The 12,453-nt window shown below is 43.8% G+C and overlaps 1 protein-coding gene across 6 annotated transcripts in view; it reads left to right on the top strand.

Annotated features, from left to right (window-relative positions):
* ETS1 (ETS proto-oncogene 1, transcription factor) overlaps positions 1-4,292 on the top strand; it is a 134,566-nt gene extending 130,274 nt beyond the window's left edge. For all 6 annotated transcript variants that reach the window (XM_066365213.1, XM_066365208.1, XM_066365209.1 and 3 more), the window contains 2 exons: positions 306-424; positions 1,586-4,292. In XM_066365213.1, the coding sequence (XP_066221310.1) occupies positions 306-424; positions 1,586-1,801 (335 nt within the window). In that variant the 3' untranslated portion in view covers positions 1,802-4,292. The remainder of the gene's footprint in view (positions 1-305; positions 425-1,585) is intronic.
* The last annotated feature ends 8,161 nt before the right edge of the window (positions 4,293-12,453 follow it).

The following is a 12,453-nucleotide window of genomic DNA, read 5'->3' as shown; positions in this document are numbered from 1 at the left end:
ATATCTCAGAGCGTACAGTCAGTATTTTCTTCCTAGTGTTTGCTTAGCAATAAAAATGGACTGACCCTTAAGCCATTCAAAATAAGGCAGTCAATATATTGTCTTAAGTGTTTTTTCTTTTTTCATTTTTCCTTTGGTCAGAACCTCTTCACTACTGCAGTCTGTATGGGCACCTCCTCCAACATTTGTGCTCTGTGTTGCCTTCCTTCTCTCCTGGCTGGTGGACAGAGAGGAGGGGAGGGCGTGCTGTGTCCTGGGCATGCTGAGCACCTGGTGTAATGATTTCCAATGCCTTGTGTTTGCAGGCAGCGGACCCATCCAGCTGTGGCAGTTTCTTCTGGAATTACTCACTGATAAATCCTGTCAGTCTTTTATCAGCTGGACAGGAGATGGCTGGGAATTCAAGCTTTCTGACCCGGATGAGGTAAGAAGGGAGTGACTTGAGAGTTTTATGTTGAGCTCTGGAAAGGATTGTGTGACTCTGATGACATTCTCTAGAATTCAGATACCAGCTCTGCCATTTGCTACTTGCTGGACCTCGAGCAGATTACATAGACTATCTGAGCCTTAGTTTCATTATCTGGAAAATAGAGAAGATATCTATGTTGCCCATTTGTTTTCTAAGATTAGCAGATATGATGCACTTAAGATGTTGGGCACATATTAGCCCTTTGTAAATACGAGTTTTCTTCTTGTACTTAGCACTTTTCCTGGCCCCATGGTTCTCTGGCTCTGAAAGGGGTCAGACAATTCAAGAGGACTTGCAAGATTGGTACAATTTTTTCATTAATTTATACTTTGACTCAACAAATGCATATCAAGTGGTTGGTCTCTGCCATGCCCAATTCTGAGGGTAAAAATAACGGAGAAAGACAACATCTTCAGTGTGGCAGACATGAGAACTGTCCCCCAGAACAGGAAAAATGCTTCCTGGTGGGGAAAGCAGGTATGATTGTAGCTCAGTACTCCTCACAAGAGATTTCATCCTTTTAAAGTAGGGACATTTTCTTAATAACATAGGGAGAGAAGAGAGTCTATAGAGTTGCTTTCCTTTTTTACTTTAACTTCATTATATAGAAGTTCAGGGTCACTACGTTTTCATCAACTTAAAGGATCTACGTTACTGACATCCTTGCCCAATCCTTGAAAACCGGAATTCAGAAGAGATAAGTCGGGAAAATATCTTCCATGCACAAGTGGTCCCCAACCTTTTTTGGGACACGGACCAATTTAATGTCAGAAAATATTTTCACGGACCGGCCTTTAGGGTGGGACGGATAAATGTATCACATGATCGAGACAAGCGTCAAGAGTGAGTCTTAGACGGATGTAACAGAGGGAATCTGGTCATTTTTTAAAAATAAAACATCGTTCAGACTTAAATATAAATAAAATGGAAATAATGTAAGTTATTTATTCTTTCTCTGCGGACCAGTACCGGTCCGCGGCCCGGGGGTTGGGGACCACTGTCTTAACTGACTTAATTGAATATTATGAGTCACTGTGAATAGGTGTAGGCATGTAAGCATGTAAATTTGGGTTATTTTATAGATTTTTACCCCTTCCCCCTTTCTTTAAATTTCAGGTGGCCAGGAGATGGGGGAAAAGGAAAAACAAACCTAAGATGAATTATGAGAAACTGAGCCGTGGCCTACGCTACTATTATGACAAAAACATCATCCACAAGACAGCGGGTAAACGCTACGTGTACCGCTTTGTGTGTGACCTGCAGAGCCTCCTGGGGTACACGCCCGAGGAGCTCCACGCCATGCTGGACGTCAAGCCGGATGCCGACGAGTGATGGACACCGAAGGGGCCGGGAAAACTCTGCTGATACCATTCAAAGAACAACCACGTCGGTTGGACGCTTAATTTTTTATTGTTATTCTATTTTTAATTTTCCAGAACTCATTTTTTTTTTTTTACATTCAGGGGTGGGATCTAAGTGAGCTGCAGCTATAGTCCGTTGTGCGTGTTTGGAAAGGGAGGGCCAGGCCTGGTGGGGTGGGTGGGACAAGACATCCTCGAGCAGATTTTCAAGAGAGAGAGAAAGGTCTTCTCCAGAAGCCTGAAGAATCTGGCTTAAGGGAAGACATGACTAACGTGTTGAATCATTTTTAAAAATCACCTGTGGGGGAAAAATGTGCCTCAAGTTATGGACTTATTAGCAAAAGAAATGGAGGCATCAGAAATCATAAGACCAATGAAAGGCAATTAGTTGGCTTCTGTTTGTGGGTCTGGGAGGGCAAAAAAAAAAAAAAAAAGAGAGAGAGAGAGAGAGGTGGGGAAGGACATTTTGTTTCAGGCCAGCACAAAACCCAAGGACTATGTACCTTTTACTCGACTTTTAAAACAAAGATGGACTTCAGTGGGGAGGGTCCAAAACTTTTGTTGTTTTTTTTTATGTTAAAATTTATTTTATTAAATTCTGTGCCAGTATTTTTTTTTTCCTTAAAAATTGTCTGAAGCTCTAAGGTGGTCTCAGTGTTGTGGAATCATCATGCAAGTTTGTTTTTATTTGCCAGCTTCGGATTCTGTCACAGTGAAAGAAAACTGTTTATATAGACCCCACTGGAAATGCAAAGCGCTGTCACTGAGATCGGGGATCCCAAATTCACGTGGCTTTATAGATGAAGGAACAAATAGCGTTGATTTGGGTACCAGGGAACTGTGCCTGTGAATTTCATCAGTAGTTTAAAGAAATTATCATCACACCCTGCTACTTATTGTCATTAGTGTATTCTTGGGGTTTAGACTTAACGTTGAGCTCAGAAGCATTAAGTCTTGAACTGAATGTATTTACAGCCCTGGTTTGGGACCACAGGAAATGTAGGAGTACTGTTGAAGTCATGGGAAGGAGCTCAAAGGAGGAAGGTTGATGTTGATTTTTTATTGGTTCTGTAACTGTAATGTATGACTTGGACTAAAAGCTGTGTGCATGGGCATTACCCCTCAGGTCTTATGAATTTAATTCTGAATGCATGTCATTCCAAACTGAACTCTACACTTTCTCCTTTATGGCTAATTTCCCCACTGTCCCGTACTTCTTTCTTTCCCCCACTCTGTTATTCAGAACAGAGAAGTGTTACAGCTTTCTGATTAGGGAGTGAAGGCGTAACAGCAGACGGCGTGAGGTGAAGAGTGTCTCATAGAGCCATGAAGAGTCACTGGGCTTCTGGAGCGATGGAAATTGAGGGAGCCTACATGTATAATGTGGCTCTGCTGTCTTTGGGAGGAGAGATGCAAAGCTTTCCTCTGATGAACTTGAGCTAGTTGAGTCGAGGCCAGGTGTGACTGTGCGTGCAAAGTGAATGGAGCAGCTACTGTCAGGGTCTTGCGCTCCGGTCCGTTCCCATGGCGCAGGGTGAGTGAAGGCTCATAAGTGCAGAAGAGAGGAATGCCAAGGAAACAGAAGAAAGGGAGCTTGAATGAAGACGATAAGGTGGTCCCGGAGATTTGAATATATTTTTAGTTCCCTATAATTTAACTAAAAACTTAATCAACTGAGGCAGTTGTGAAGGGTAATCTGAAAATAGGTCTTGGGTGGGCGGGACTAGCATCTAACTAGTGAGGACGAGTTTCTAATTCAATTGGAGTCCCCTCCACTGCAGAGATGCCCGATTAAGAAAGGACAGTGACAGTGTGCAACTTTTATAGACTTCAGTGAGAGAGGTACAGAAACGTTTGAGATGGGCTCCTCAGGGCTGGCCTTCCCAGGGCTCTAGCTGAGAGACTGGAAGTTCTCGCCACCTTCTTGCATATCTTCAAGAAAGGGAACATTGACTCCCAGGTCCTCTTGCAGACACCAGCTATCAGGAGCTGAGCTCTGTGATTCCTGTTTCCTCATGCTGATGAATCGGAGAGTCTCCTTGGAAAGCAAAGGCAGTGTTAGCCCAGCTGTGTATTTGACCTTCTTCCAAATGCAGGTGCCTTAATGAAGCTCTGGAAATATTTTAGGAGCTGCTCAGGGAGTGTTAGGCAGAACTGTAGGACTACATTGTTTTTCCTTAGATTATGTGATCTTTGTTGGGCACTGGCAAAGGTGTGTGTGTCCGCGTGTGTGTGTGCGTGCACGTGCACATGCGTGCGTGCGTGTGTGCGTGCGTGAGTGTGTGTGTGTGTGTGTGTGTTTGCAGACATGCAAAACTACAGCTGAGATAATACCTGGGTTTTCTAGGTACGTCTTTCCACATTTCAGTCATGGGTGAGAGTAGAACCATGGCTGGGCATCAGTCATGGCTTGTGGTTTGCAACCAGGCATAAAAACATTCTCTCAACTCATCATCCTTTCCTATTACATGTATGCCCACAACTCCCCTTCTGTGAGTGTTGAACTCCTGCAATATTTCCATAGCAGCTAAGATGTAAGTGCCTCCTCCTGCTCCTCAGCCCGCTTGTTCGCTAAGATGCCTTTCTCTCTAGGTCCACCGTTTTCAATATTTATAGATAGTAGTTTATCAGTTAAGACAGCTTTGTTGATCTGGCCAGAAGCTTCTTCTCCTTCTGATTAAAGGCCAGAGACCATCCCGGGAAGAGTGGTGAATGGATTATACACTGGAAATGCAGCAGAATTGCTGCATTCATGCTTTCTAAACACACATGCTAGCTTCAGAGGAAGGATGGGCAAATCTGGGTTAGCAGGGCAAACCCTTCTTTTCCTGGAGATGCCTTACCCCATGTCGGTTTTGGCTGTAGGGTTCAGAGTCACTTTTGTGCCCTTCTCCATTCAAGGGGCAGAGGATTTCCCTCCACGGAGCCCTGGTTTTGTGGCAATGGGGACTGGAAGTGGCATTCCGAGATCAAATGTGCTTTTCTTCACTTTGGAGATGAACTCTGGGTTTAGAGCATTAACCTGCCTAATCTTCATGATGAAAATGACACCCTCTCTCTTCTAGTCATGCTGTGCATGCTGCTTTCTCTGTTGGGGTCTATATAAATGTGTTTGCTCTTATCTGCATTCCAAAGAAGTGTCAAGGAACCATAAATATATGTATACATATACATATATGAAATATATATATTAAAATGAATTATCTCTATCAGGAATACTGCCTCAGTTATTGAACTTTTTTTAAGATTTTTTTTTAAGCTGAGAAGTATAGGGAGAAAAAGATGTTATATTGTGTTTGACTATTTTCCAACTTGTATTTTCATATAATTTATATTTTTTAAAAAGCTGAAAATTTAAAAGCAAGATGAAAAAAAAAAAAGAAAAGCAGGTGCTTTTTAAAAATCAGAACTGAGGTAGCTTAGAGATGTAGCGATGTTAAGTGTCTATGTGTTTTTTTTAATGCAAAAAATTTCTTATAGGGGAGTTTTTGTTCGTTTATTTTAGTAGCTGATGCTGGCACATCATTTTGCTGGAGAGTTTTTTATATACTGTAGCCTGATTTCATATTGTATTTTAAACTGTGTGAGATTAAAAACAAAGAAATTCATTCATAATGCTGCGGGTTTGGCTTGATTCTTTCTTGTCTGGTTCATGGGTGATAGTGGGACAAGTGACCGAACCAGAGACAAGCCTAGGACGGGATGCAAGTTGGTCTCACTGAGCCCACTCGCTCTGGGCCCTTCCAGGTAAAGGTTTCCCAACAGAGTGGGAACTGCAAGGAGAATAGAGCGAAGTATGATCTCACACCCCAGTTATCGAATACTTGGTGTCATCCGTCGTGAAATGGCCCTGGCCCTAGCACACCTCATTTTCTTCATGTCTGAATGACTAAAAGCAATGCGAAGAAAAGTTTTAATGACTCAGCAGATAGACATCTGATTTCACCTCGGTAAAGTTCCTGCTACTAACATAGGCAGTTGAACATCTTTCCTGAGGCTGTGGATGGGAATAGTATTCTCGTTTCTCCTTATGATACCAATTTTCTCTGTGTCAGTTTGGGCCCATGACATCCATCTCCTTGACCCCAATTCTGTGGGACTAAAAATTTAGGATGCTAGTATCTGTCAGAACCTCATGCCACCCATATCATAAGTAAAATCCTATTTGTAAGTGCTCTGGGGAGGAGTGCTTAAGAACCCATCCTGCGTGCTGCTTTTCTCTTGCTATTGAAACTGTAGAAGGTGGATGTTTTTCATTAACACCAACATTTGCAACATGAAGCCCAACTCACAGCTGGGAAGAGAATTTTTGCTGAATTGTTCACAAAGAGAGCTCTGTTTTTGGAAAATCTGTTTCTTCAGGCCTGGAGCTTGAGGTTTGCTGAGTGCACGTTAAGCACCAACTGTGTGGTCTAGTGGTCGGGGAGCCCAGTTGGCCACGAGGAGGGCTCTGGGTCCGACATCCCGGTTAAGCCACGACCATTCAGGAGACTTGGGGAAGATGGCTCGAGATCCTTTTAATTTTTAGTCTTCAGCTGCAAACCTGGGCAAAGTCACAACTCCTGAGCCAACTGAGACCACATCTGAGCTATTCTCCCCCTAAACAAACAGTCCACAGAGAATAGGTTTCTGCCTCAGTCATGGATTTGGAAAGAGAGCTTTCCTTCACTGCCAAGTTGCTCTTATACCCTGAAGTATCTGATTTAATGCTGACCAGGTAAAAAGAAACAAGATGCGCTTGAATGAAATCAGCTTAGACCTCTAGTTTATCAAACTAGGAGTTAGCTGGGGAACTGGCAATGACTGGGCTTTGGTGCTCTCTCTTGATGATGCTGTGAGACCACCATATGGAAGCGGTGGTGGGGATGCTGAGGGAGTGACAGGGATTTTGGTGAAATGGGGTAGGGTTAGGATACAAGGAGACAGACGAAAGAGAAGTGATTCACAAGAAGCTAGTGGTCAAAAATATATAAATTTAATGGGCTTTCAGGAGGTTGTGGGATAAGACAATTGCCTATACTATTTTGTCCCTGCAATGGCTTTGGAGCAAGCTGTAGCCATGACACACACACACACACACACACACACACACACACACACACACACACACACACACACAATTTACAATTGAGCAACAGGGCTTTCCCGTATAATGAAGTGAAACCATTTTAACCAGAATTAAGTGGAGGATTGGATAAAGCGAGGCAGGCAAAGGAGGTTACACATTGGCTGACCGGGCACTGATTCTAGCCCATTCAGGCATTTGGTGTGGCCTTCCAGGGTTGAGATTCACCTGTGCAACTCAAGGGAACAATACACTGCTGTAGGGTCCTGGCTGAGTGGTTGGGTGGTCAGTGATTCTGGCATTCCTTTATAGCCAAAATCCATGGACACTGAGTGGAGGCTGCCCCCTGGAAATGAACTTGAATCTCCTATTTTGTCTCTAGTAGGTTGGCCCCATACATTCACATCCCTGCCTGTAGATTTTGAGTTTGTGATCCTAATGAAGACGTCTCCACATTCCATGTTTACTTGGCATGCCGCTCATCTTATTCTAGAACCTACAGTGGAAGAGCACAGAAGGTCATTGGGTTCATCAGAACCACCTGACTTTTTAGTTCTGTTCTTTCCATTACACAATGCTGCTGCCCAAGAACTCGAAAAGGACTCCTTTGGTGATGCTGGCCAATGGGAGCCGCGGCCCTGGTTAATACGAGGTACACTTCACATACCAACTCTAGGACAAGGCCAGTCTTCTTTCCGTAAGGATGCTTTCCCACTTCCATAGCCCTTTCCGACCTCTGCTTTTCCCCACAGGCCACTCTGGGAGGCAGTTTGTGGTACAGTTGTACAAAGGCCTTCCTCTAGCTGGGGTACAAGGATGCTTGATCCTCTGGGTAGCTAGCTGGTCCATGGACCTGGCCGGGCCACTTTATGGGTATACTGGCTTGCAGGCTGCTGGTTGCTCACTGCTTTTTGGCATCTCTCCATCTACAAAAATCCCCACCTGAGAGCAATAAGTAACAGAAAAGAACTTTCCTGGTACTCTGCAATAAGATAGAGATTTAAGGATTCTGATAAAAGCAAGTGTTGATCAACAGGTGAAAAATTTAAAGGCCTGAAGTTGAGGACAAAAACATACCCAATTAGTGGGAAGGTGGCTCTGGGCTCTGCCCCGTGGCCAGTACCGTTTCCTGTTTCACTCAATGTCCCAGGCCATTTCCCTTTTTCCATTTTCCTGGAAAACATTTCTATCCTGGGAAAGCTAGTTTCATTCAATTGCCTGGTGTATCTCAATGTGTTGACGCCCAAAGTAATGACAGTGATGGTTATCTTCCCATAGCAACACTAAGGAATCAACGATGACCAGGTCTCAGGACCTGTGATGCGATCTCCAGAGCCTCTGAGTTTATAGCCTTGTCTCTCGTCTCATCCCTGTTGTGGAGGCTCTAAGGCTCTGTCAGCCATGACATTTCAACAGAGCCCTGATATCAGGTCAGCTTTGGGCACTGCATGTGATACCATGTGGAGGAGCAGGGCAGTTTTCAGCAGCCACTTACCAAAATTACTGAAGGTCAAGAGATAGCCGTTGCCCATATCACACTGTCAGCCTGAGCTACTGGCCGTGGGCAGTAGCAGGCTATTTTTAACCCTTCTATAGGAAAATCCTGAAATTTCAGCTGTTACTCTACTTATACGCACCTTCAAGGACTGTGCCTCAGATGTGCCTGGAAATAGTAAATGATTTGAAGAGGTGACAACAGTCTTCAGAAGCCTGGAAAATTGATGATCACTGTTGCTTGCATTGCCTTTTTGAGTCAATAATATCCAAAGGTTAGAACAGTGGTAGTCAACCTGGTCCCTACCGCCCACTAGTGGGCATTCCAGCTTTCATGGTGGGCGGTAGCGGAGCAACCAAAGTATAAATAAAAAGATAGATTTGACTATAGTAAGTTGTTTTATAAAGATTTATTCTGCCAAACTTAGCGAAAATCCAACATAAAGTACTTGGTAAGTAATTATTATATGCTTTAACTTGCTGTAACTCTGCTTTATAAATTTTATAAAGTAAAGTTACTCCCCTACTTTATAAATCACCATTACTGTGGAACTGGTGGGCGGTTAGAAAATTTTACTACTAACAGAGATACAAAAGTGGGCAGTAGGTATAAAAAGGTTGACTACTCCTGGTCTAGAGGGTGTTATAGCTAGAAGGTACCCTATAAGATGACACTACCAAATTTGTTGAAGCAACCAACATTCACTGACTATCTGCTATGTGGTTGGCATTGGGCTCAGTATGAGGGAAATCATAAAGGGAAATATACAACTTTTTTCTTTATTCTGCTTATAGAAAATTAGGGGTTATAGACACGCAAAAGGAGAATTACTATCTAGTATAATAACTATGATTTGATATCTAGGAGGAACACCTAACATGGAAAACTTTATATCCTTTAGCTAGATAGAAGGGGAAAGTGAGTTAGGTCAAATCCTACAGTGAGAAAGTTTATGGGCTGATAGAAAAATCGAAAATAGTTTTGTGGAAGCAGAGTACAAGGTGGGACAGAGTAGTGGTGAGAGGTGAGGAAGGGAGAATAGAGAGGAGATGATTCAGGGTTTGGGGGGCTGTGACAAGGCCATGTGAACAGTAAGGTAGAGCCCTGAAATTCTTCCACAGGGTTATCACATGCTCCAATCTGTGCTTAGAAAAGTCATTCTGGTTGCAGAACAGAAGAGGTCAGAGGGGACAAGGATGGAAGCAGGAAGACCAGTTTGGAAATGGTTTCATTTGTTTGGAAGAGATGCCTCTGAGAGAATTAGCATTGAACAGATCAGAAGGGATTTTTAGGGGGTGGAATCACCAGGACTGGGTATTCAAATGATCAGTATGGGTGGGACCAGGACTCTGGGTGGTCTGCAAAGATGACTATGACATTCCTTGTCTGTGAACACGATATCACCAGAGTATGAATTTTTAGATCTGGCAAGACCTTTAAGTCTACTCTGTCCCCCTTCTCTCCTCCCCATTATAGAGATAAAGGGTTTAAAGTAAGAGAGTTTAGCTGACCTGTCTGAGGTCACAATGGTAACTGGTGACAGGCAAAATGAGTTTTTAGGTCTACTAATACCAAGGCAATCTGTATCTGATGAGAGTTGAGGGCTTGTTTCTCCAAACACAGGCTAGAAACAGTCCACTTCTGCCCTCCTTCCTGTCCCTTCTTCCTTTCCTCTCTCCCTCTTTCCATCCTTCTTTTCTTCCTACCCTTGTCCTCGAGGGACAAGAGCTATTCAGGTTACAAATGGATGGGACAGGCGTCCTTACATGACTGACATAGGCTGTCTCTTCTCATTAGGGTGCTAATCTCTTTCCAGAGCAGCTGGGCACCTGCCTCCAACCCAGGCTCTAATTGGAAGAGAAAGAAAAAGTGTTTATTTCTCTGCGCCAGCTCCCTGCTCCTCAGCCTCCCTGGGAGCTGTCTGAGCCCCATTTGCCCAAGGATCTCTGAGCATTATTCCCCAAACCTCGTCTGGGGTGTAGGAAGCAGCAGGTGACAGACCTGGGCTATCACTGCTTCCATTTCAGACTTAGTATTTCAGGCATGTCTGTATCTTGGTCTCACCTTCCTTCTCCTTGACAAATAACCTCCTGATTTTTCTTTTTTTTTAATTTCTATTATTCTAGTCCTTTGTCATTCTTCCTTTCGCTTTCTCATCCATTCCCCTTATTCTCCATCTGAGTTTCTCTCTTTGTCTCTCATATTTTATATTTCTAAAGAGGAATAAAAACATCTGAGTATGGACTTCAATGTTAAACTGTGTAGTCTTAAATCCTGGCTCTGTCACGTTTAAGCTGTGTGACCTTGGGCAAGTTATTTCACCTCTCTGTGCCTCGATTTCTCAGTCCATGAAATGGGTGACAATACTAACCTCACAGAATGGAGATGGTGTTTGACACATACTAAATGCTTTGTAAGTGGGGACTATTAGTAAGTCTGAAACTACAGCTCAAGAAAGTTTTTTCTCCCTTCTTTGTGAATCCCCGCCCTCTACCTTCCCCATCGATTCCTCGGACAAGAAAAAGACTTGAGCATTCAGGTACGGACTCTGGAGGGCTTGTGTGCAGAGACAGGAGTGTCTGTTTCCCGGCCTCCAGGCGCTGGCACAGGGCTCTGGGTGCCCAGGCCTCCCCGCGGGCTCTTGCAGCTGGCGGCCGAGCGCTGGCTACCAGCACTGACGGCAGGGCTGTTCCGCCAGCTGGAGGACTCAGCATTTTCCACGATTCCTCGCTCTGTTTGTTTTCCTCTGGGCTCCCTGCGCTGAGTGGGGACTTATGAACGCAGTCCAACAGCAACTCTGGGCTGCCCGGAGTCCTCTCCCGCTGCCTCCTCCTGTTGGCAGGCAGGGAGCAGCGGCCAGGCTGGCCGGGCAGGAGGCTCCCACACAAAGTGCCATTGTATAGGGCCAGGCTCTGGGAAACAAATGAAAGGGGTTTCAAAATCAACGGCAAGTTATTTTTATCCATGCAAGGGCTAAAATGTCTTTATTTTCCATCTTGGGAAACAAACCTTAAGGGATTCTGTGCTGCCGAGTATGTTTTCATTTACTCTGGTATTCAAGAACTTCGGAGGGAGGCTTCTGAAAGACCCAGACTCACAAAGGATGAATCTAGAAACCCAGGCCTGTAGCCGATGTGCCCCTCCTCCATTGTGGGGGGCTGCGGGGGAGGCGGGAACCTGCTGCTAGGTGGCCTCCAAGCCCAGAGCTTCCCTCTGCAAGTTTCCTGCGAGCCCACTTCTGTCTCCCAGCCCCACCCGCCAACACGCCCCTCTCAACTGGCTGCTGTTCATCCAAACCATCTTCCTCTGGACCCTGGACCCTAGCGAGTCTGAGTGCGGACCACTGGGCAGGGGTCTCCTGGGGAAAAGGATGCAGTCTAGGCATGGGATATGGGTGGAAACCCTTAGAACTTGTGTTTATATTTTTACTTTGTCTAAACATTGGAAATACATTTTCATTTGCTCATAATGAATATACATATTGACCCTGGTGCCTTCTATCAGGTTTTCTCGGGTAGTTTGCATGTATTCAAAGCACCATGTGGGAACACTGGAATTCTGCAATGTCAAAGAGCTGGCCACACTGGTGCTCCTTTTATTTCTCTTTCTGCTTTTAGCAGATTATGGTGTTTTAAGGTTTACATACATACCATGAATAGATTTACAAACCAGATTATCTCATTTTAACTGAATAACCTTCACAAAATGGAATTGTGGCTTAAAATGTTTTCTGCAATGCAACTGGATCATAGACAATAGGACTAATTCAGGCACAGGAAGACAAGAAATAAAGTCAGATTACTTCTTGTACTCCTGGAACAAATTATTTGTCACCCATATATAGTGAGGTTAAAACAACAATGATTTAATTAAGTGTGGCCAGATAATTTCTCTAATTATCAACAGTTTATTAAGTATAAATTTATAACAATTGTCATTAATGATGAACAGTGCCCTGGGATATTATATTATCCATTAATACTAACAACTCTTTGATTATTATGTAATATATACATAACATATATTTGTATATTATGTAATATACAAATGAATATGCATATAT

The sequence above is a fragment of the Saccopteryx leptura genome, chromosome 2, assembly GCF_036850995.1.
Source record: "Saccopteryx leptura isolate mSacLep1 chromosome 2, mSacLep1_pri_phased_curated, whole genome shotgun sequence".
Classification (NCBI taxonomy): Eukaryota; Metazoa; Chordata; class Mammalia; order Chiroptera; family Emballonuridae; genus Saccopteryx; species Saccopteryx leptura.
This window is presented reverse-complemented; position numbering and strand designations above follow the sequence as displayed.